Genomic DNA, 26,161 nt, shown 5'->3' on the forward strand with positions numbered 1-26,161 from the left:
AACCCGAGAATCTTTTCTTTACAAGTCTAATTTAAAACTAGTACATCCTAATGCCCATTTAAAACATCTTAGAATTTTCTTATGACATAAGTTTAACAAATCAAAACATTTTGATGTTATGTGCATTTATCTTTATATACGCAGACTTTTATAACCTGAAGAAAATGATTTCCTCTCTTACAATAAGAATTGTCATGATTTATTTAAGAAAGTACTAGCAAACATTCTCTCTCACTTGGAATAAAATCCTAAATAGAATAAAATCTACATTAGAAAACAGACTTTTTGCAGTTAAAAACATAACTGAAGCTTACTTAATATGCATGCTATCTGAATTTTACAAAAGAATTGAAAAAACAAAACCTTCAAAGGGATTTGCTAGTCATCTCAGACAATTACCTGTATTTATACATATCCATAGTACGTTAAAAAGTTGAAATCAATTACTGCCAAGATTATCTTCTGGTAATCTTCTGCATATTCTAAAATGGTTGCTCAAAGCATAAAGGTTTTTAAAACAATTTATTTTCTTGTTACCCCCAAGTTTCATAAAGCTGTCTGCATGAATAAGTATTTACTGAATCATTTTTGTATACAAAAACAGCAGCTAGATACAGAAAAAGGATCTTGATAAGCTTAAACAGTAAGAAATAACACTTGTATATTTAAAACCTGCTTAGTTTTATTTTGAATTTGCATCTGTTTCCACATAATATTTAACCATTTCACAATGTTTACATGTAGAATTTCAATACAGTGCAAATATTTCAGCTAGAATACATTCCCCTTAAATATCACTATTTTGTGCTGGTCTCCTTTCAATTCTCTTTTATAGATCTATTTACATACTGAGCTATATGTTCACTATATGTGCTTGAATTTTGCTGAATATCAGCAGAATAATATGTGAACTAGCAGCAACTGTTAAGGTATGATTACTTGAGTGAATGCATAAAATTATCAAGACTATATTCAGAATCATATTGGTCTTGACTCCAGAGTTCTCCAAGATTATCAAGAATAGATTTCATCGTTGCTTTCCCTGAAGCAGCAGTAGAGGTATCAGCTTTTTCAACTTTCCCATCCTTAAAAGAACAAAAAAACAATCCAATGAATTTCAAAGAATTAGTATGTTAATAATGCATGTCTTTTCCTTCATTGCTTTTGAAGTCTAAAATCTCCTCTCTGTGACTATGGATGCCATATAAATCTCATACATTTACAAATGAAGTAGAATTATTTTACTATTGCTGCTGCTAATGTTGCTTGGAAGGTAGAACACTATGCTACAAAACCTTCAGAGATATTTACAAGTCTCTGAACTTCCATATACTTATTAACATGATGGCATCCTTTACTATAATGGCTGTTGTAATAGGGTGGCAATATACAATTTTCCTTCCTTCCAATGTGTTGCTATTCCAGATCGCAACTTGCTGCATTGTGTATTTTTAACATAGCTTTTTCCATGATATCTAACAGGCCAACAGCTCCTTTAGGTATCTAAACTGACAAATGAAACAAGAGATTTCTAACAGTGTCAGAGCTTCTTACTGCTAAGATTTTTATTAGGATTTATCATGTTTTGATTTAATTTTAATTTGAAAGACCTACTTAAAATTTAACCTGATGACCTTTTGTCTCTTCAACTAGGAAATTGTCAGATTCCTATTTCCAATGATCTGTTTGACACTACTCTGTCCCTAAAGTCCCAAATGAATGCAGTAGTGAGAAGTGCCTTTTATAAACTCCAGTCATTAAGGCCTTTTTTGGCAACAGATTATTTTCGGATAGTTTTGAAGGCTCTGATCATCTCGGGATGATCTAACTCAGTCTACATAGGGCTACCATGTTAACTATATGCGCCCAAGGAGCAGGAAGGAACAAGCACATCTTCCAAATTATATCATTGGCAGCCAGTGTAATTTAAAATCTTAACATTAATTCATAAGGTGTTGAATTCACTAGCCCCATATGGCATTAGTGATCCATTAAAGATTTCTATCCCAAATACGATGGCTTTGCTCTTCAAGTAAGAACTTCTGAGATTCCTACAGTAAAAGATATTCATTTATGTGAAAACATGAGCAAAAACATTTTCAGTAGCAGGCCCTAGGATATGAAATCCTTTGTCAGAATCTGAAAGCTGAACCGGATTTAAAGCATTTATTACACTACAGGAATAGTTATGGCCTGTGACCCACAGGCACCCATTCTTCACAACTGTACAGCCCACATGTCTTCACAACTGTACACCCACTCACAAAGGGTGTTAAGGAACCCAAAAAACATCAGGATTAGAGTGTGCTCTGGTAGAGTAAGACCTATGATGCGGAGACACACGCTCTTTCAAGTGACACAAATACAAAACGCCTTCTCTGTATTAGATAATGAAGAAGCTCTTGTGAAAGAGACTGAAGTGGTATTTGAAAAGAAAGAAGAAACCCAATGCATACAGAAATTCCATAATACAATCAATAACCAAAGGAAAAAGCTCATTGTGCTGGGTGACTGTCATCAGGGGCACTAATTTGGGAGGAGGCTTGTATAGCTGGGTTCAAAAAAGGTTTGGATAAGTTCTTGGAGGAGAAGTCCATTATGCTATTAATCAAGTTTACTTAGGGAATAGCCACTGCTATTAATTGCATCAGTAGCATGGTATCTTCTTGGTGTTTGCGTAATTGCCAGGTTCGGCCTCTGTTGGAAATAGGATGCTGGGCTTGATGGACCCTTGGTCTGACCCAGCATGGCAATTTATGTTCTTATGTTAACTCTTTTCGAGGGAAACACTACAGTTAGCAAATGTTGCTTACCTGTAACAGGTGTTCTCACAGGACAGCAGGATGTTAGTCCTCACGAAATGCGCCTGCCGCCCCCCGCTGTTGGGTTTGTTATGTTTTCTTCTTTTATTTTTCGGCACTTCCTGTAGCTTTAAACAAGACTGAAGAGGGACCTCTGCTGGCTGCAGGTTTAGTGCCATGCTGGGCATGTTTCCATGTTTGGCCAGTCCGTCTACTCATCTTCTTTTTGGTTTATCTACCCAACAGCCTTCCACCAACCCGTTAAGGGTTTCAGGATGCCCTCCTTACCAAATTCCACCCCCGTCGTTGCGCCTTTTGCACGTCTATGGGTGCATTTGGTGCACTCTCTGGCACCCTCAGCTCGGTACTTACCCATATGTGAGGACTGCCATCCTGCTTGTCCTGTGAGAAAGCAAATGTTGCTTACCTGTAACAGGTGTTCTCACAGGACAGCAGGATGTTAGTCCTCACGAAACCCACCCGCCACCCCGCGGAGTTGGGTCTACATACGTTTTATTATTTTAGTTTCGCTTGCACTTTTTGCTATAAGAGACTAAGGGGAGACACCTGTGGTCACAGGGATAATTGCAGGCTGAGCATGCTCAGTGCACTCAGTGTGCCAGTGTCAGTCAAAGCTTTATAGAAACTTTGACAGAAAAGTTTGGAGCCCAATCATGGAACACTTTTGTCAAAGTTTCTAGAACTTTGACTGGCACCTACTGGGCATGCCCAGCATGGCACTAAACCTGCAGTCAGCAGGGGTCCCTCTTCAGTCTTGTTTAAATCTACAGGAAGGGCCGAAAAATAAAAATAAAACGTAATGAACCCAACACCGCAGGGCAGCGGGCGGGTTTTGTGAGGATTAACATCCTGCTGTCCTGTGAGAACACCTGTTACACATAAGCAACCTTTGCTTTCTCACAGGACAAGCAGGATGGTAGTCCTCACATATGGGTGAGTACCGAGCTGAGGATGTCAGAGAAATGCACCAAATGTACCCAAGATGTGCAGTAGGCACAAGGAGTGGGGTGGAATTTGGTAGAGGGCATCCTGAACACTAACGGGCAGGCGGAAGGGTGTTGGTACGTCAGGTTGTAAAAAAGGTTTCGCAAGACAGACTGGGCGAAGATGGAATCTTGTCTTCCGGCCTTGTCTAAGCAATAATGGGCTGTAAAGGTATGGAGAGAACTCCAGGTAGCAGCCCTGCAAATGTCAGGAAGTGGAAAAGAGAGTAGGTGCGCTACTGAAGTCGCCATGGCCCTCACAGAGTGTTCTTTAACACGGTCTTGAAGCGGAATACCTGCTTGCTGATAGCAAAAGGATATGCATTCCACTAACCAGGAGGAGACAGTCTGCCTACCCACAGGCTGCCCCAATTTGATGGAATGGAAAGAGACAAACAATTGAGTGCTTTTCCTGTGGGCAGCTGTACGGTCTAGATAGAAGGCTAGAGCCCGTTTACAGTCAAGGGTATGCAGAGCCTGTTCTCCTGGATTGGAGTGAGGCCTGGGAAAGAAGGTAGGTAGTATAATGGATTGTGAAACTCCGATACTACCTTAGGTAAGAACTTAGGGTGAGTGCGGAGTACTGCCCGGACCTGCAGAAGTTTAGTGTAAGGCGGATAGGTAACTAGGGCCTGTAACTCACTAACTCTGCGAGCAGATGTGATTGCCAAAAGAAAAATCATTTTCCATGTGGGATAGCGAAGATCACAGGATTGGAGAGGCTCGAATGGTGGTTCATGAGCCAACCCAAAACCAGACTGAGGTCCCAAGAAGGGGCCGGAGGGCGTAGTGGAGGCTTGAGGTGAAGCAAGCCTTTCAGAAAACGTGTTACGAGGGGTTGTACTGAAATAGGAACATCCCTGACACCTTTATGGAAGGCGGCCACCGCACTGACATGCATTCTGATGGAGGAAGTTTTTAGACCTGATTCTGACAAGTGCCAGAGATAGTCTAGAAACTTTGTGGTGGAAGAGGTAAAGGGATCAAGGGATTGAGGAGAACACCATGACTTAAACCTGTTCCATTTGTAGAGGTAAGACTTTCTTGTGGAAGGTTTCCGCGAAGCAATCAGGACACGGGAAACTGGCTCCGAAAGGTTAAGAGGCTGAAGAATTAACCTTTCAACATCCAGGCTGTCAGGAACAAAGCTTGAAGATTGGGGTGGCGCAGGCAGCCGTCGTTCTGAGTGATCAGAAGCGGGTCTGTTCCCAAGGGAATGTGCCTGCGAATGGAGAGATCCTGAAGTATTGGAAACCATACTTGTCAAGGCCAGTGAGGTGCTATCAGGATCATGTGTCCCTTGTCCTGATGTAACTTCACGAGAGTCTTCGAGAGAAGTGGAAGTGGAGGGAATGCATATAGGAGACTGGTTGCCAATGAGAGGGAGAACACATCTCTTGGCTGTGAGTGCTGGCTGCGAGTGAGAGCGCAAAAGTTCTCTACCTTGCGGTTTTGAGGTGACGCAAAGAGGTCTATGCGAGGATGACCCCAACGTTGGAATATTGCGTCCGCTACTGAGGGGTTGAGGGACCACTCGTGCGTATGGAAAGCACGACTTAGGTTGTCCGCCAACACATTGTCCACTCCTGGCAAATAGGTGGCCCTGAGGTACATCGAGTGGGAAAGGGCCTCCGCCCATATCTGTGCAGCTTCCTGACACGGTAGGAAGGAGCCCGTCCCTCCCTGTTTGTTGATGTACCACATGGCCACCTGGTTGTCCGTCTGAACCATGATGACCTGATTGGAAAGGTGATCCTGAAATATCCTGAGAGAATATCTGATTGCTCGAAGCTCCAGGAAATTGATTTGGTGTTTGGCTTCCTCTGGAGACCAAGTTCCTTGCAAATCAGCCACATGGGCTCCCCAGCCGAGGTTGGAAGCATTGGTGGTGAGAATTATTTGAGGGTCTGGAGCCTGGAAGAGCAGGCCTTGGAGGAGATTGATCTGATTTTTCCACCGGGCTAGAGACTGACGGAGTGAGTCGGTGATGTGGACAGCGGTTGATAGAGGTTGGATGGACTGAGTCCATTGTGACCTTAGAGTCCACTGCATGACTCATGGCCAAGCGGGCCATTGGGGTAACCTGTACTTAGGACGCCATGTGTCCCAGTAGGATAAGGAAGTGGTGTGCAGTCGTGCATTGCTGAGACTGTAGCTGGTGTGCGAGGGAGATGAGAGTGAGAACTCGCTGTCAAGGCAGAAATGCCTTTGCCTGCAAGGTGTCCAAGTCTGCCCCTATGAATGATAAATTTTGAGATGGGACTAAGAAGGATTTTGCATAGTTGACGAGAAATCCTAGCAAAATCAGAGTGTGTAAAGTAAGACATAGGGAAGACACAGAAGCTTGCTGAGTGGAAGCCCTGATCAACCAATCGTCTAGATAGGGGTAGACATGAAAACCTTGAGTCCTGAGGAAGACTGCTACTACTACGAGGCACTTGGTGAAGACTCATGGTGCAGATGCCAGGCTGAATGGGAGCACTCGGTATTGATAGTGCTTGGGGCCTATTAGAAATCTCAGGAACCTGCGATAAGATGGATTTATCGCAATGTGCATGTACGCATCTTGGAGATCGAGAGAGCAGAGCCAGTCTCCTCTTTGCAGAAGAGGAAGGAGGGAACTCAAGGTTACCATCTTGAACTTTTCTCGTTTGGAGGTACTTGTTGAGGGCATGTAGGTTTAGAATTGGACGAACGCCTCCAGATTTTTTGGGGATTAGAAAGTACCGGGAATAGAATCCTAGGCCTTGTTGAGAGTAAGGTACTGGTTCTATTGCTCTGGACTGGAGGAGGAGGAGGGAGACCTCCTGCTCCAGGAGTAGAGAGTGGTCGGATGTTCTCCAGCCGGTAGAGGTGGGGAGTCCAGTGGAATGGAGAGAAAGTTCAGGCGATAACCTTGAGAGATTATGGTAAGGACCCACTGGTCTGAGGTGATTGTGTGCCACCTGTTGTTGAAATGGCACAATCGGCTTGCCACTAGTACGTGAGGCAGTGGAAACTGACTGCTACTCTCTATGCAGGAGTCAAAAACCGGAAGCAGGGCCCGGCTGAGGAGCTGCTTGCGGCTTTTGTTTACGAGTTTGACTAGACTGGGCCTTTTGGAAAGGTCTCATGGAACGAGTCCTAGACTGTGGTGGATAGGACTTTTTTGGACGGAAGAATGATTTTTTAGTATCCTTCCTGAAAGGGTGTTTGGAGGAGTACTCAGAGGGCATCAAAGAGAGCTGGTGAAGGGTCTCATGATGGTCCTTGAGCTCCGCCACCGTTCGCTGAATCTGTTCCCCAAACAGATTATCTGATCTGCCCTGCATAGGAGACAATCTGTCTTGTACTTCAGGGCGCAAGTCTGAAGACTTAAGCCAGGCCCATCTTCTTGCCGAAATAGCAGTTGCAGATACCCTGGAAGCGGTGTCAAAGATATAAGAAGATCTTATTTCATGCTTCCCTGCCTCAAAACCCTTGTGTACTAGGGTGAGAAGTTGTTCTTGGAATTGCTGAGGCAGGGACTCTGCAAAGTCCTGAATCTGCTTGAATAAGACCCTGTTGTACTGGGTCATATATAGCTGGTAGGAGGCGATCCGAGAGATCAGTATTGATCCCTGGAAGACACGCCGGCTGATGGCATCCAGGAATTTCTGGTTCCTTACCTGGGGGAAAGGAAGAGTGGGGTTTTGATCTTTTTGCCCGTTTTTCGGCAGATTCTACCACCACAGATTGGTGATCCAGCTGAGGTTTCTGGAATCCTGGGGCTGACTGGACCAAATAAGTAGTATCAGCTTTTCTGTTGACTGGAGCAACAGAACCAGGGTGTTCCCAGTTCTTTTTCAGGAGATCCAAAAGAACCTGGTGAATAGGGATGGAGGTTATTTCCTTGGGAGCATCCAGGAATTGTAACAGCTCCATCATTTGATGCCTGTCATCTTGTTCAGTCTGCAATTAGAAGGGAACCAATTCAGACATTTCCTTCACAAAATTTATGAAGGACAAGTCCTCTGGAGGAGAACGCTTCCTACTTTCAGTAGGAGAAGGCGGCGATGGCAAGTCATCAGTGTCTTAAGAAGAATCATCGGTCCAGGTGTCATAGGGATCAGGACCTGCCCCTCTAGGAGCCTAAGAAGGACAGGACGATGGTATTCCTGACGGTCTCGGTCTAGGTTCCGAAGGCATTGAGGGAAGTGCTGGGGGCACTGATGAGGGCATCGAGGGCATTGATGGATGGATCGGCGGCGCTGATGGGCGCATCGGCATAGATGGTTGAGGCATCAGAAGCACTCCCAATGGAGGAATGCGGAATGGTGTTTCCCCTCCCGATGATAGGGTAAACGAGGAAGGCACCGGAGCCATCGGTGACCCAGGATCCATTGGTGGAAAAGCGGCTATAAGTGCTTCCATCTTTGAGAACAGCGGTGCCAGTGCTGCCGGAATCGGATCAGTGGTCGGTTCCACAATTGGCACCAGTTTTGGTGGTGGAAGAACCTGAAGTCTGTGCATCGCTTTATCGATGGCCTCCTGAACCATCCGGTCCAGTTCTTCACGGAGACCTGGAGCAAGCAGCCCTGGCTCCGGAAGGGGAGAAGGAGGCAGAAGCATAGCCGGAGGGACCACTGTTAAAGACGGAGTCGCGACTCTCGATACCCGTCCGGGTGAGGGTTGCCTCTGTGACCCAATCGCAGAAAGGGTCGGTGCCTTTTCTGGACGGGGTTTCTTCGATGGCGGCTCGGACAATGGCGAGGTCGAAGATTTTCCTTCCTCGATGGTCCGAGACTTGCTGTGTCGATGCCAATGTTTCTCTCTACGATCCCCTCGGTCCTAAGGGAGGTAGAGATAGTTGAAGGCCGAGAAGTCGTCGACGCTGGCCGGTCACCGGCCAGTGGCAGATACTGGAGCAAAGTGGACAGTGCCAGTTCAGACGACGTCGATGCAATAGACTGCGTCGGAGTTTGAGAACGGAAGAGAAGTTCCATTTTCTCCATTCTGGCCTTGTGACTTTTTGGTGTCATTAAGGCACATTTGGTGCAAGTCGACATCATGTTCGCACCCAAGACACATTTCACAAACTTTATGCGGGTCTGTAATGGTCATGGTACGAGTAAAGTCCGGGCACCGACGGAACCAGATGCCATGGCCTTTGAAAAATTTAGCCATGGTACGGTCGACGGCCAGTAGGCCGCGAGGGCCAAACTAGATGGGAATCGACCGAAAATGGGTAAAAACTTACCGGAGTACCGCAGAGTCAAAAATTCGAAGGAGGGACCCCTGTGGGGTATGAAAGTGTTTAGTTATTCTGTGAAGAAAATTTCTGTCAGGACTCTCTGTGGAGCTCCTTAACCCACGTGGCTACTGCTGCGCGGAAAAAAGAAGACTGAAGAGGGACCCCTGCTGGCTGCAGGTTTAGTGCCATGCTGGGCATGCCCAGTAGGTGCTAGTCAAAGTTCTAGAAACTGACAAAAGCGTTCCGTGATTGGGCTCCATCCTGTGATGTCACCCATGTGAGGGCTACCATCCTGCTTGTCCTGTGAGAAAAAAAGCCTTCCAGGATCATTGGCTGGCAGAAATGCTATTCAGATAGTCAAAGCGATCAAAGAAGAAAGCAAAGACTCTAAAGTTGATATTATCCTACATCTGGGAACCAACCACCTTGCTAGAAACAGCATCCAAGCGGAACACAGAAATTTCCAGTCTCTAGTGAAGCAGATTAGTCACATGGCGACCACCATTGCCTTTTCAGAAGTGTTACCTGTTCACGGAAAGGGGAAGGAGAGGCTAAACCATATTGATAACTTCAATGTATGGCTCAAATCCTGGTGTAAGGAACAAAGTTTTAGATATACTGGGGGCTGGGGCTGTGTATGGAACACTAAAAAGCTCTGTGTCAAAGATGGCGTACATCTGTCTGTGGCAGGAAAAAGGATCCTAAGAGATACATTCAAATCCTATGTCATAAGGCATTTAAACTAGATGCCGGGGGTGGCAGAAGGAAATTAGAATGTCACCCCCCAAATACAAATGCAATGGAAAAGGGTGAAGTGGGTAACAAAAGTCAGCTAAGTCACAAAACGAGACCAAGAAAAGCAGTAACCTGAACGATAAATGTTGGAAAGCTATGAGCACAAATGCTCGTAGTTTGGGTAATAAAATCCCAGATCTGCAAACCCTAATGGTGGAGGCGGACTTGGACATTGTTGCCGTCACGGAGACGTGGTTCATGGAATCTTATGATTGGGATACGGCCATACTGGGCTATAACTTGTTAAGGAAGGACAGAGGACAGAAAAGGGGGAGGAGTGGCTCTTTGTGTCAAACACAATATCCAAGCATCTGAGCTGCAAGGAAGATGGGGCAAAGAAGCAGCATTATGGGCTGTCCTAAAAAAAAAGGATGGGGCATCCACTTTTATTGGAGTGGTTTACAGGCCTCCAAATCAAATGGAAGAACTTGACAGAGATCTGGTTGAAGACATCCAAAACATGGGAAAGAAGGGAGAAGTGGTGATTGTTTGATATTTTAATCTGCTGGATGTAGACTGGAGAATCCCTTCTGCATAATCTGACAGTAGTAGAGAGATAGTGGATGCCCTGCAAGGGCTCTGTTCAAACAAATGGTAATGGAACCCACGAGGGAGGGAGCTATACTCGATTTAGTGCTCACTAATGGAGATAATGTCTCTAATGTCCGGGTGGGTGCCCACCTCAGCACCAGTGATCAAACGGTATGGTTTCATATCAAATAGGATATGGAGAAGTCGCACAAAGACCCGAGTTTTGCAGTTCAAAAACACGGACTTTGTTGAAATGGAGAAGTACCTGGAGGAAGAACAAGAAGGCTGGGAGAAAATGAGAGATGTGGAACAGTGGGCCAAACTAAAAGGAGCAATTACCAAGGCAACTAATCTACATGTTAGAAAAATAAAGAAAAGCAAGAGAAAAATGAAACCTATCTGCTTCTCAAAGGAGGTGCCTGATAAAATAAAAGCTAAAAGAACAGCGTTTATGAAATATAAAGGATCCCAAAGGGAGGATCACAAGGAAGAATATCTGATGGAACTGAGGGAGACGAAGAAAATAATCAAGAAAGCAAAGAGTCGGGGGGAAGTGACGTCAGCCCTACAGCATGGTCGCTTGAAGCGATAGCTCCTCTACTACCCCGTTATTTTTCAGCTTTTTTGAGCACTACCGGCTAATTTTTCACTTCTGTGATAAGTCAGAGGATTATAGTTTCCTTTGCGATGACACAGCGGAAAAAATCGATGGACTTAAAATCGTTTGCGTATGACCCGAATGGCTCCAGATTTGCGGCCTTGAGCGCGATACCGGACGCCGGAGATCAGGTGATGGCGGACGGGGCTACACGAACTGACACTGAGCCAACTGATACGGCCCCTGCCGCTCCAGATCTGAGTATGTCGGGACTGATTTCGGAACCCACGAAAGCAGATTTTAAACAATGGTTCACCGAAATTCAAAAAGATTTAAAATCTATAAAGACGGATATGCATGATGCTTTAAATGAGTTTCGCTCTGAACTAGGCGAGCTTGGTCGCCGGGTTGAAGATGCGGAAAATATGGTGGAGGGGCAGGCAATTGAAGTATCGCGTCTTAAAACTGATGTTACAGATTTGCAATCGACGAGTGAGGAAATCCTTTTGAAACTCGAGGATCTCGAGAATCGATCACGTCGCTCTAATATTAGAATAAGAGGGATACCCGAAACTGATAATTATAAAGAGGTTAGTCGAACGGTGCAGGACTTATGCAGGCATATTCTCGACAGCCGCACGGAGCCTCAAGAGCTGTTTGGGGAGGAAATCATTATCGAGCGAGCACACCGGGCGTTGCGGGCTCCGAACCCCAATGTTCCCCGAGACATTATTGCCTGCCTGCAAAGTTTTCGCCTCAAGGACGCGGTGATGCAACAAGCGCGCAAGCTCGGGGATATCAGTTGGAATGGCCAGACGGTGGCGATTTATAATGATCTAGCGGCGATCACACTTCAAAAGAGACGGGAACTACAGCCCGTGACGTCTCTGCTTCGGAAGGAAAATTTGAAATATCGCTGGCAATATCCTGTGGGCCTCGCCTTTACAAAAGATGGCGTCACTCATCATATTAAGAATACAGCGGCAGCGGCCTCGATTTTAGCGGCGGCGGGACTACCTGTACCTGTTGATGAGATTCCCCTCCGGAGGGTCGCGGGGCCGGGAAGACCTAGATGGCAAAGAGTGGGAAAATCGGGCTCCCGGCTGCAGAGGAAATCTTTGGATCGCGGCGAAACGACTGACGGTGTGGACTGAGCTACGGCGGCCATTTTTCTTCTTGGCTTCCTCGTGCAGTTTTGGACTGCAGGCAGTGGTCTTACCTATCTATGTTGGGGTTCCACTTTCAGATGGTCTACTTTGGTTGCTTACTATTTAGCGTTAACCTGTTTAAATCTGTTTGATGTTATGTGTATGTTTTAGCTGGTTTCCAGTGGAAGCTACGGGGGGAGGAGGGGGGGGGACTTCACTTACTTCTCCAGCTCATCCTGTCGATGTTTACTCGGCAGGGGTCTAGTATGGGGGGGATGGGGGGAGGGTGTGGGAAGGGGGGGATGGGAGGGGAATGGGGGGTTGGGGGGAGGGGACAGGGAAGCCTCTGGGGTGTATGGAGTGGGCTAGTAGGCTGTGGAGAAACAGGAAATCATGGTACCAGGATGGGGATCTGTGGCAGATTGTGGCCCGGGGGTACAGAGGCTGGACGAGCCTTCCGTGTGAGGATCATGAGCTCGAGGGAGTCAGGATGGTTATTCCATTATGATGACCATTAAGATATTATCCCTGAATGTTAAGGGTCTCAATCACCCATCTAAACGTAAGAGACTGTTCAAAGAGGCTCTTTCTTTCAAAGCTAGTATTCTGCTTATCCAGGAGACACATCTCCGTAAGAAACATGAACATCTATTACAATCCATACACTTCCCTCACATTTTTCTGGCAGCTTGTACGCCACAGTTGAAATATACGGGGGTTGGTGTACTGATTTCTCGGGATCTCCCCGCTCATATAGACAAGGTATACCGGGACTCTGATGGTAGATTTATTGTAGTCTCCTTGACTATTTGTCAGACTATCTACACTTTGGTATCTCTCTATAATGCTAATGTCCGCCAGAGAGACGTTCTGGAACGTTTAGATGACCAGCTGCTCCGGTTTCCTAGCGGGAGCTTGATAGTTGGTGGTGATTTTAATTTAGCTATCAACCCTGCGCAAGATTGTTCCAAAGGCGGGGGCCACTACTCCTTGGTCGATCAGAAGGCCTTACATTCCTTTATGGGGAAATGGAAAGTGGTTGATGTTTGGCGGGACCGTAATCCTAGTGGAAAGGATTATTCCTTTTATTCTAAGGCTCATGACTCTTATACCCGGATTGATTATTTTCTAATTGATAATACTCTAGTAGGGGCCACTTCTGATGTGGGGATAGGTAGTATTGTATGGTCTGACCATGCTCCGGTGTGGTGGTCCTTCAATATGGCGGGTTTAAAGAGGGGTCGCAGATTTTGGCGAATGAATGACTCGCTGCTTAAAAATAAAGCGGTAGTTCAGGAAATCCGTTTGGCCATTCAAGATTATTTGTTTTATAATACTGCTGAGGACGTAACGCCCGTAGTGCTGTGGGATTGCCTCAAGGCAGTGCTTCGGGGAAAATTAATAGCGCTGGCGACTTTCCACAAGAAACAAAAAGCTAAGCAACGTTCTGAACTACAGGGCAAGCTAGAGGTGGCCGAACGAGCCCATAAGCAGAAGCCGAGTAAGAGTTTATTGGAAACATTGGGAGATCTTCGGCAACAAATTCAGCAGCTAGATGCGGCTGAAATTACATATCATATGGATCTTACTAAAAGAACTTATTATGAGCACGGTAACAAAGCCGGGAAGCTCCTAGCGCACGCTTTAAAGGCGAGAGTCACCCAGTCCCAAATTACTAAAATTAAAGCAGCTGACGGGACCATAGTGTTGGATGGAGAGAGCATAGGACTTCAGTTTAACCAGTTTTTTTCTACTTTGTATAAAAGGGAGGATCTTGCTACTGAGGGTGATATACGGGATTATTTGGACGGGATTGAGTTGCCGTGTCTAGATGCTTCAATGATGGATAGTATTACTCGCCCCATCTCCATATTGGAAATTACTAGTGCTATTTCTGACCTGAAATCAGGAAAGGCCCCGGGACTGGATGGCTATACTCCCTTTTTCTATAAGAAATTTAAGGACGAATTGGCAGGTCCTTTAGCAAATATGTTCAATAGTCTCCGGCAGGGCGGTCAGCTTGCTGCGGCGGCGAACGTGGCAGGCATTACTATTCTACCAAAACCTGGTAAGGATCCCATGCTTTGTAGCTCATATCGTCCGATCTCCCTTATTAATATAGACCTGAAGTTGTTGGCGAAAATATTAGCTAATCGCTTAAAGATAGTTCTCCCGACTCTGGTACACGAAGATCAAGCTGGATTTATGCCCGGCAGAATGGCCAGTGACAACATCCGCAAAGTAGTAAATTTAATATACTATGCGAGATCGCATCGAGTTCCCTCGGTGTTGTTTGGGGTGGACGCCGAGAAGGCTTTCGATAGGGTGCATTGGCCTTTCCTGTTTCAGGTTCTGAGGAAGGTGGGCTTGGGAGGTCCTTTCTTGACGTGGGTGCAAGCTTTATATTGTAATCCCATGGCTTGCGTTAAAGTAAACGGGAATTATTCGGCGAACTTTGAAGTGCAGAGAGGGACACGTCAAGGATGTCCGTTATCTCCTTTACTATTTGCACTCTGTTTAGAGCCTATGGCTGCACTCATACGATTGGATAGCAGCATACAGGGTATTACGGTGGGCACTGATACTTACAAGCTAGCACTATATGCGGATGATGTGCTTTTTACCCTGACAGCACCTGAAGGTTCGCTGACGGGCCTAATGCCGAGGCTTGAGGCATATGGTCAGGTATCCGGTTTTAAGATCAACACAGATAAATCGGAGATTTTGCCTATCAGCTTACCCTTCGATGTGGTCACGACTTTGAAACGAAAGTTCCCTTTCCAGTGGGCAAAACACTCAGTTAAATATTTGGGAGTACATTTGGGCCCTGACTATAAAGACTTGTTTGATATGAATTACACGCCACTTAACAAAAGGTTAGACAAAGACTTACAAACCTGGGATAGACTGACTCTTACTTGGCTGGGGCGTATTGCAGCGCTTAAAATGACTTATCTTCCGCGTCTGGCATACCTATTCCAGACTTTACCATGTTCGGTGCCAGTTCCCTATTTAAAGCGGCTTCAAACTAAAATTTTTTCATTCATCTGGAAACGGAGGCCACCCCGGGTATCGAGGGCAATCCTGTATCAGCGTAAATTGGACGGTGGATTGGGGGTGCCCAATTTGTTGCGATATTATCTAGCTTCCCAATTAAGGGCGGTGGTTGATTACCATAATTGTAAAATTGTAAAACCTTGGGTGAGGATAGAACGGGCTATGATAACTCCAGTTGTGGTCGAGGATTTATTATGGGGTGGAGGCCGGCTTCCTCTTGATTTGCATAGTTTATCACCCTGCTTAGCTAATACGTTGATGCTTTGGCGCCGGTGGAGACGACAATTGGTGGGGGATAGGCAACATTTCTTCTCCACGCGGATTCAGGGGTGTGACACTTTTGCCATTGGGCGGGTGGGGAAGACCTTTCAGGTTTGGGCCGGAAGTGGTCTTACCACACTGGGTCAATTGTGGGTGGCTCCCGGCGTGAAATCCTTTGAGGATTTATGTGCAACCTACCATTTGACGGAGACAGATAGATACGCATATTTACAGCTGCGACATTTTATGTATGTTAAGGAGGTTCGGAGGGACATGCTTAAAGGCAAGACGCTCCTTGAAGGGTATTGTGAAAAGGCATGTGAGATACGGGGGGTGATATCAAAACTCTATACCCTTTTTAATGGGGCGGTGTCACACTCGGTATGGCATATCACTGCTTGGGAAAAAGATTTGGGGGCTCCTTTTACAGAAGGGGAGTGGGAAGCTTGCTTCAAAGCTATCAGTCGCAGCTCTATAGCGGCTCAATTATTAGAGAACAGTTATAAAATGTTATTTCGATGGTATCAATCTCCTTCTAAATTGAAGAGGATGGGGTTGCGTCCAGACTCTACCTGTTGGAGACAATGTGGGTTGGAGGGTGATTTTTATCATATGTGGTGGACCTGTCCGGTTATTACTCCACTTTGGCACCAAGCAGCAACCTGGTTGAAACAGGTATTGAAGTTGGACATACAACTCAGCCCGAAGGAAATGCTGTTGAATATACCAGATGAACAACGCTCTCCGATGGTCAGTGCCTTTATCCGGGCTGTGGCCTTTGCGGTGAGGGGTGAGATAGCAATGCATTGGAAATTGCACAAGGCTCCTGAATTTTCGACGGTACTCAAGAGGCTGAAATGGATCTATCTCATGGAACACCTGACGGCTTTAAGCAAGGATACGTTGGCGAAATTCCACAAAATCTGGCAACCTTACCAACACTGGTCTACTTCTTCCTGAAGATGCATATTACAGCTTAGAGGACTGGGCTAGGGGTGGGAGGGGTGGGGGGGAGTGGGGAATATAACATTAACCGGATGCTTTGCAGTTTCTGTTTAGAATGGAGTCAAGTTGGTGGTGTCTTTGTTATATCATGTATGGTGCAGACTTGATGTCTGTTATTCCGATGTTAATGTGTGCTATTGACTGTATTAAGTTGTTTACACATGGTTGATTTAATAAACAGAAAGTTACAAAAAAAGAAAGCAAAGAGTCAAGTGGAAGAAAGGATTGCCAAAGAGGTAAAGCGAGGTGAAAAAAGCAAAATTTCTTACCTTGTAATAGGTGTTATCCCAGGACAACAGGATGTAGTCCTCACATATGGGTGACATCATTGATGGAGCCCCCTCACGGAAAAAACTTCTGTCAAAGTTTCTAGAAACGTTTGGCTGGCACATTGAGCCTACTGAGCATGGCCAGCATGCCATGATCCCTGCATCCACAGGGGTCTCTCTCCAGTCTCATTTGTAGCAATAAAGTATGAGCGAAAAAATAAAATAATAAAACGTAACGTACCCAACTCCGCGGGGTGGCGGGTGGGTTTCGTGAGGACTACATTCTTTATCCCAGAACAAGCAGGATGATAGTCCTCATATATGGGTGATTAGCAAGCTACAGGCTGACTCATTCTTGAATAAGTCAATGGTACATAACTCGTGCAACAGGCACAACAACTGATGTGCCACTGACGAAGATGAGGCAGCCTGAATCACGGCAGATGGTTGTGGAAGGAGTTGGTATTACACTGGGAATAGGTTTTTCAAGACAGATTGTCCGAAGGCAGAGTCTTGTCTTCCGTCCTTATCTAAGCAATAATGAGCTGCAAAGGTATGCAGCGAACTCCAAGTAGCAGCTTTGCAAATATCTGCAATAGGTACTGAACGGTAGTGTGCTATGGATGTTGACATCTCTGAGTGCGCCTTTACTTGCCCCTGGAGAGGAAGGCCTGCTTTTTCATAGCAGAATTCGATACAGTCTGCTAGCCAGTTGGAGAGAGTTTGCTTTCCTACTGCAACTCCTGGTTTGTTTTTGTCAAAAGAAACAGAGTTGAATGGATTTTCTATGGACTGCAGTGCGATCAAAGTAAAAGGCGAGAGGACATTTACAATTCAAGGTGCAAGGTTCTCTCCACCTGGTGAGAATGTGGCCTTGGGAAGAAAGTGGGGAAAACAATAGATTGGTTGAGGTGAAAATCAATTACCACTTTAGGTAGGAATTTTGGGTGAGTGCGTAGGACCACTTGGTCGTGCAGGAACCTGGTATAGGGTAAGTGACCAGTGCTTGTAACTAACTGACCCTCCTAGCCGATGTAATAGCTATGAGGAAATACTTTCCATGTAAGAAATTTCACATCACAGGAATGCAAAGGCTCAAACAGAGAGCGCATGAGTCCTGCAAGTACTACATTAAGGTCCCATTCAGTAACCGGTGGTCGGATGGGAGGCTTTAGCTGAAGTAAGCCTCTCATAAACCGACTGACTAGGGGTTGTGCTGAAATTGGGGCATCCCCTATCTGTTTGTGATATGCTGCTATGGCACTCAGGTGTACACGTACAGAAGAAGTCTGAGTCCAGATTCTGAAAGGTGCCATAAGTAATCTAGTAAAGATGAAGTGGAACAAGAAAAAGGGTCAACACCATTTTGCGTGCACCATTTAGTAAATCTAGTCCATTTGAAACTGTAAGATTTACGTGTGAAAGGCTTTCGTAAAGCTACGAGAACCTGGGAGACCGGCGTTGAAAGATTGAGTGGTTGTAGAATCAAGCTTTCAACATCCATGCTGTCAAAGCAAGGGTTTGCAGGTTTGGATGGCGTAACTTGCCTCGATTTTGAGTTATGAGAGTGGGTGCTGTGCCCAGGCGAATTGGGTCTCTGATCAAGAGGTCGAGAAGTATTGGGAACCATACTTGTCGAGGCCAATACGGGGCTATGAGGATCATTATCCCCTTGTCCTGTTGGAGCTTCACAAGAGTCTTGGCTATAAGCGGGATCGGAGGATAGGCATACAGAAGGCCTGTGGTTCCAGGGGCGAGCAAAGGCGTCCTTGGGGAACATTTGTCAACGGCTGTGGAGGGAGCAGAACCTTTCCACTTTGTGATTCAGTTTGGACGCAAAGAGGTCTATGGTTGGTTAACCCCAGCATTGAAAGATTTTGCTCGCTACACAGGGATCCAGAGACCATTCGTGTGGATGGAAACAGCGACAGATTGTCTGCTAGGACATTTTGTATGCTGCTAGGTAAGTGGCCTTGAGACTGATGGAGTGTGCTAAGGCCCAGGCCCAAATCTGCACTGCTTCCTGACAGAGGAGATAGGAGCCAGTGCCTCCTTGCTTGTTTATGTACCACATTGCCACTGTGTTGTCTGTCTGTATCAACACAACTTTGTGGGATAGACGGTCCCTGAAGGCATAGAGGGCATATCGTATCGCTCGAAGTTCCAAAATGTTTGACAATTTTGTTCGAGCGTGGTCCACGTACCTTGAGTCTGAAGGTTGTTTACCTGCGCTCCCCATTCCAAGTGGGATGCATCCGTGGTTAGAGTTACTTGAGGAGTCTGTTGCTGGAACGGTAAGCCTGTCTGTAAAGCTGACTGGTCTGTCCACCAAAGTGAGAGACGTAAATTGTCTGACTCGAATCATAGTCGACAGAGGCTGAATTGCTTGCAGCCATTGCGGCTTTAAGGTCCATTCAGTCCTTCTCATGGCTAACTTTGCCATAGGTGTTACATGAACTGAAGACGCCATGTGGCCTAACAGGGTTAGAAATTGAAGAGTAGGGGCGACACTGCAGGCACTCAAGTGATTTGCCAGATTCGCTAGATTGTTGGCACGGTAGCTTGGAAGAAAAGCTTTTGCGACTATGGTGTTGAGTCTGCCCCAATGAAAGTAAGGAGCTGAGACGGGGTCAAATGCGATTTCTGGTAGCTGATTAGAAACCCCAAGGAATGCAGGAGGGATATGGTGCTCTGGAGTGCAGCAAGAGCTCATTGCTTGGATGGATTCCGGATAAGCCAGTCGTCTAGGTATGGAAAAACATGAATGCTTTTTTCTCAGATGTGCGGCTGCGACTGCCATGCATTTTGTGAATACTCGAGACTGAAAATGTCTTCCATATTAGGAGCTACTACCCAGGAAAAAGATCTAGGCATCATAGTGGATAATACTTTAAAATCGTTGGCTCAGTGTGCTGTAGCAGTCAAAAAAGCAAACAGAATGTTAGGAATTATTAGGAAAGGAATGGTTAATAAAACGGAAAATGTCATAATGCCTCTATATCACTCCATGGTGAAATCGCACCTGGAATACTGTGTACAATTCTGGTTGCCGCATCTCAAAAAAGTTATAGTTGCGATGGAGAAGGTACAGAGAAGGGCAACCAAAATGATAAAGGGGATGGAACAGCTCCCCTATGAGGAAAGGCTGAAGAGGTTAGGGCTGTTCAGCTTGGAGAAGAGACGGCTGAGGGGGGATATGATAGAGGTCTTTAAGATCATGAGAGGTCTTGAATGAGTAGATGTGAATCTGTTATTTACACTTTCGAATAATAGAAGGACTAGGGGGCATTCCATGAAGTTAGCAAGTAGAACATTTAAGACTAATCGGAGAAAATTCTTTTTCACTCAATGTACAATAAAGCTCTGGAATTTGTTGCCAGAAGATGTGGTTAGTGCAGTTAGCGTAGCTGGGTTAAAAAAAGGTTTGGATAAGTTCTTGGAGGAGAAGTCCATTAACAGCTATTAATCAAATTTACTTGTGAATAGCCACTGCTATTAATTGCATCAGTAGCATGGGTTCTTCTTAGTGTTTGGGTAATTGCCAGGTTCTTGTGGCCTGGGGTTTGGCCTCTGTTAGAAACAGGATGCTGGGCTTGCTGGACCCTTGGTCTGACCCAGCATGGCAATTTCTTATGTTCTTTTCCCCATTACAAATCGCAGGTTCTTTCGATGATGTGGGGAAATGGGAATGTGAGCATAGGCATCTCGAAGGTCCAGAGAAACAATCCCCTTGTTGCAACAAGGGAAGAATGGTCCCCAGGGAAACCATTCGGAATTTTTCTTTGTGCAGAAATTTGTTGAGATTGCGGAGGTTTAGTATGGGACGGAGGCCGCCTGTTTTCTTTGGAATGAGGAAATAGCAGGAGTAGAACCCTCTGCCCTGTTGAGACTGGGGAACAGTTTCTACAGCCCTGGTAGTCAGCAGGGTGGAAAGTTCTGATTGTAGTTGAGATGTTAAGATGCTGTAGGACCACAGAGGGACGGGTGGAGACTCTGGGGGTAGCGTTTGAAATTTGAGATGGTATCCTCTTTTTAGGATAGCTAATGCCCATTGATCTGTGGTGATGAGGCTCCATTGGTGTTGGAAGTAATGGAGTCGACCTATGGGCAAATTGGTTTGAGGATTGTGGGAAAAGCTGCTGTCCTCTGGTGCAGATTTCAAAATGCAGGTGTTGACTGTGGAGGTGGCTGAGGCATAGCCTGCTTTGGCTGACATGAACGTCCTCTCTGAGTTTGACGGGAAGGTCGTGCAGAGGAGGTAGGTGGATAGTACCTACGAGATCTGTAAAAAGGGCACCTAGTGTCACACCTAGCAGGTTTTCGTGCACAGGACGCTGGATCTGATGGTAACTTAGAGAGTTGGCGTAGTGTCTCGTGATGATCTTTAAGTAAAGATACCGTGGCCTGTACCTTCTCTCCAAAGAGGTTGTCTCCTGTGCATGGGAGGTCCACGAGTCTCTCTTGGACTTCCATTCTGAGATCGAAAGCCTTCAGCCAACCCCGCCTCCGTGCACTAATTCCCATAGCTGATAAACGGGCCGAAGTCTCGAGGGAGTCATATGCGGCTCTCACTTCATGTTTCCTGACTCTAGTCCTTTGCCAATGAGGGCTTGTTGTTGTTGAAGAAGGGAATCTGCTAATTCCTGGACCTGTTTCCATAAATTCCTTTGATATTGGGTCATGTATAGCTAGTATGCAGCTATACGTGACTCCAGTATGGATCCCTGGAACACCTTTCTTCCTAAAGTATCAAGGAATCTTTGTTCCTTTCCTGGAGGAGTAGATGAATGTGGCTTCTGCTTCCTTGCCTTTTTCTGGGCAGATTCCACAACAAAAGAATTATGTGGTAACTGTGGCTTTTGTAAACAAAGTGTATGTTGGACCAGGTAGGTAGCGTCCGTTCTATTAACTGCAGGCACAGAACAGGGATGCTCCCAAAGGCTATGTTGAAGCTCTAGAAGAACTTCATGGATAGGTACTGCCATGACCTCCCTTTGGTGCATCTACAAACTGTAGGACCTCTAGTGTCTTATGTCTAGTATCCTCTTCAGCCAGCAGTTCAAATGGAATGGTATCTGCCATTTCTTTAACAAAGCGTTAGAAAGATAGGTCCTCTGGTGGGGACTTCCTTCTTTCTTCTGGTGGAGAAGGTTCAGATGGGAGGTCATCACTGTCAGTATCAGAATCAGTATTGACATCCTCCCAAGTATTTGGTGGCTGCTGGAAATAAGATCCAGAAGGATGTGTAGAATCCTGTGGAAGAGGATGCTTTTTTTTTTTTTTTTTTTTAAATCTATGCAGATCTTTGTATTTGGGTTGGAATCTGCTTTGGCATCGATGGAGGCAGAAAAGGTCTCGGAGAACCGAAGGGCACCGATGACATCGACGGGACTCGACCAATAAAATCTCCCGATGGACCAGGCTGCGAGGGCATCGATGGACTAGGAAACAGCATTGAAGACTTCGATGGAAAACGGGTCTTTTTGTAAGCTTGATGATCCAGGTGTATGATCCGAGTCATGGTCATCGTCTTCAGATGAACCTGGAATCGGAATTGGTGGTGCACTCGGTGGTTGCGAGTGTAAAGATGGCTCCGATGGAGGTATCGTAGTACCCGATGGTATCTGTGTCGGTGCCAGGAGGGCACCGAGCAAGGCATCGATCCTTGTTATTAGCGGAGCAAATATGGTCGGCTCCGGTGCTGATGGTGGCATGGGTGTCGATGGAAGTTGGAATTTCTTCCAAGCTTCGGTGACTGCTTGCTGAATCAGAGGTGACTTCTCTTGACACTGGAACAGGGTTCTCTGTCACCGGAGAAGGAAGAACTAGCGCTGCTGGTACCTCCACAACAGTATGTGTTGGTACAGCCTCTAACACTGTTGCCAGTGGAGAGTGCCTCGGTGTCTCAGGTACAGAGGGGCATGGAAGCTCTTGTTCCCGGACCCGTTTTGTCATTGGTTCGACCTTCGAGAGGAACAGAATCAGATCGGTGCCGATGGCGTTTTTTCTCTCGATGTTCTTTACTGGCGGACGAGGACGCTATCGAAGACCCCGATGGAGTCTGTGATGAATGGTCACCGAACTTCTTCTTACCTCTATGCTTTTCAGGAGAGGAAGCCAGTATTTTCGGTGATGACGCAGACAATAATGATGGAGTGATCTTTTTGAAAAGTTCCTCCATCTTGTCAATCTGGGCACGCCTGCCCTTCGGTTTCATCTGGGTGCAGGTTAAACATGCGCGGATGTCATGGCCTGATCCCAGACAAAGAATGCAAATGTCATGTGGTTCTGTAATCGACATTGTCCAGGGACAATATGGACATCTTTTAAAACCGGTGGCCATTGTTGAAAATTTTAAGGCCTGGTAACAGTCGGTGACTTGCGGATGCTGGTTATGAAAAATAACCGGAATCGATAAAAAATGACTCCAAAGAGCAGCCAAACGGGATGTTGAAGGGAGACCCGATAGGAAATTTTTGTGACAGAAAATATTAATTTCTAATGAAATATTCTGTGAGGAAAAATAGTGAGAAAAACTCACAGAGCTCCTTCAACGCAAGGCTAAAAGCAGTGTGGAAAAAAGAGACTGGAGGGAGACCCCTGTGGATGCAGGGATCATGGCATGCTGGCCATGCTCAGTAGGCTCAGTGTGCCAGCCAAATGTTTCTAGAAACTTTGACAGAAGTTTTTTCCGTGAGGGGGCTCTACGATGATGTCACCCATATGTGAGGACTATCATCCTGCTTGTCCTGGGATAAACATTTTTCAGATACATCAGAGAAAAGAGAAACAATTCCAAAGTGGTATAGTGAAATTGAATGTTGAAAAGGATCAATGTGTGGAGAGATACGAAGAAATGGCAGAAATATTAAACGAATACTTCAGTGTTCACTAAAGAGGACTCTGGAGAAGGACTGTCGCTAGTTAACAAGAAACTGGAGGGGAGTGGAATAGATGAAACTCCAATTACAGAAGAGAATGTATGGGAAGAGCTAGGAAAACTGAAAGTGGACAAAGCCATGGGGCCTGATGAGTTTCATACCAGGATACTGAGGGAGCTCAGAGATGTTCTGGTGGGTCCGCTGCGTGACCTGTTCAATAGATCCCTAGAAATGGGAGTGGTGCTGAGTGATTGGAGAAGAGCGGTGGTGGTCCCGCTTCATAAGAGTGGAAGCAGAGAGGAGGCTGGAAATTATAGGCCTGTTAGCCTCACCTCTGTGGTGGGGAAAAGTAATGGAGTCGCTGCTGAAAGAAAGAATAGTTAACTATCTACAGTCAGAAGAATTGCTGGATCAGAGGCAGCATAGATTCACCAGGGGAAGGTCCTGTCAGACAAATCTGATTGACTTTTTTTGATTGGGTGACTCGGGAATTGGATCGAGGAAGAACGCTCTGTCATCTACTTGGATTTCAGCAAAGCTTTTGATACGGTCCCGCACATGAGGCTTGTGAATAAAATGAGAAGCTTAGGAGTGGGTCCAAAGGTGGTGGTCTGGATTGCAAACTGGTTGACAGACAGAAGACAATGTGTGATGGTAAATGGAACTTACTCTGAAGAGAGAGCGGTGTTAAGCGGAGTGCCGCAAGGATCGGTGTTGGGACCGGTCCTGTTCAATATCTTTGTGAGCGACATTGCGGACGGGATAGAAGGTAAGGTTTGTCTTTTTGCGGATGATTCTAAGATCTGCAACAGAGTGGACATGCCAGAAGTGGGGAGAATGAGATGGGATTTAAGGAAGCTGGAAGAGTGGTCAAAGATATGGCAGCTAAGATTCAATACCAAGAAGGGCAGAGTCATGCATATGGGGTGTGGAAATCCGAAAGAACTGTATTTGATGGGGGGTGAAGGGCTGATTTGCACAGAGCAGGAGAGACACTTTGGGGTGATAATGTCTAACAATGTGAAGTTGGCGAAACAATGTGACAAGGCGATAGCTAAAGCCAGAATAATGCTGGGCTGCATAGAGAGAGGAATATCTAGTAAAAGAAAGGAAGTGATGATCCCCTTGTACAGGGCCTTGGTGAGACTTCACCTGGAGTACTGTGTTCAGTTCTGGAGACCATATCTCCAAAGGGACAGAGACAGGATGGAGGCGGTCCAGAGAAGGGCGACCAAAAAGGTGGATGGTCTTCATAAAATGACTTTTGAGGAGAGATTGAAGAACCTAAATATGGTCCGATTTTGGAGCAGCCTCGGAGGGAACAGGGAAAGCCATCTGGGCTCGGCGCGCACAAGGTGCACCCCCTTGTGCGCGCTGACCCTGGATTTTATAACATGCGCGCGGCTGCACGCACATGTTATAAAATCGGGCGTAGATTTGAATATCTGGCCCTGTGGATCCATAAAGGCTAGAGGATGGGAATGAAGAGAAGAGGCATGGGGGTGGTTTGCTGGAATGGTGGCTACTACCTGGTGATTACTACCTTTACTCAATAAGCCTTCACACGGTTAATGCAATTCCAACATTGCTCTCTGCTTCAACGGCAAGGGGAAATGTGGAAAAGAGGATTTGCATTCAGACAACAATCAACAAGGCATTGATCTGTGCAGTCTGGTTAAACAAGCATCGGGGTATCTTGTTTGATGTAGCAGTTATGCTTCACTTTTGATGCAACTCCAACATTACTCTCTGCATCAACGGCAGGGGGTGGCAGGAAATTCGAATCAAACATTTACCAACAAAGGCCCTGAATTTGGTGGTCGGTGAAACAGATAAGTATGGGAAAATAAGTGTGGGAGCTTGCTGGGCAGACTGGATGGGCCGTTTGGTCTTTTTCTGCCACCATTTCTATGTTTTTGAGAGAATCGTGCAAAGTGGTAAAAAATTAACATAAGAACACAAATGTCATGTTGGCCAGACCAAGGTCCATCGGACTCAGCATTCTGACTCAAACAGTGGTCAGTCTGGGTCACAAGTACCCATCAGATTCCCAATAGCTCTTATATCTCACTCCCAGGGATAAGCACTGACTTTCCCAAGTCTACCTGGTTAATAACTGTTTATAGTTCCTTCAGGAACTTGTTCAATCCTCTTTTGAACCCCACTATATTAGTTGTTTTGACCACATCAGCCAGTAACAGATTCCATAGCTTGATTATGCACTGAGTGAAAAAATACTTCCTATGATTTATTTTAAATTTGCTGTTTTGCTAGTTTCAGGTGTCCTCTAGTCCTGTCACCCTTCTCTGTACCTTTATGTCCATTACGTCTTTTTTGAGATGGAGTAACTAAAACTGCACATATAGATTCAAGGTGCGGTCACACCATAGAGCTATACAAGGGCATTACATATTCTCAGTTTAGCTCTCTATTCCTTTCTAAATAATCCCTAACATTCTAGTTGCCTTTTTGACTGCTGCCACAGACTGGGCCGAAGATTTCAAGGTACTGTACACAAGGACTCAGGGTTTCTTCTTCTGGGTGGCGACTCCTAACACAGAGCTCAGCATCATGTACCCATAGTTGGGATTATTTTTCC

At 45.8% G+C, this 26,161-nt stretch overlaps 1 protein-coding gene across 1 annotated transcript in view; it reads right to left on the minus strand.

Annotated features, from left to right (window-relative positions):
- Positions 1-183: 183 nt before the first annotated feature.
- BTAF1 (B-TFIID TATA-box binding protein associated factor 1) overlaps positions 184-26,161 on the minus strand; it is a 565,336-nt gene continuing 539,358 nt past the window's right edge. Inside the window, exon 38 of the mRNA XM_029609940.1 lies at positions 184-1,085. Within this exon, the coding sequence (XP_029465800.1) occupies positions 936-1,085 (150 nt within the window). The 3' untranslated portion in view covers positions 184-935. The remainder of the gene's footprint in view (positions 1,086-26,161) is intronic.

This window comes from Rhinatrema bivittatum, chromosome 7 (assembly GCF_901001135.1).
Source record: "Rhinatrema bivittatum chromosome 7, aRhiBiv1.1, whole genome shotgun sequence".
Classification (NCBI taxonomy): Eukaryota; Metazoa; Chordata; class Amphibia; order Gymnophiona; family Rhinatrematidae; genus Rhinatrema; species Rhinatrema bivittatum.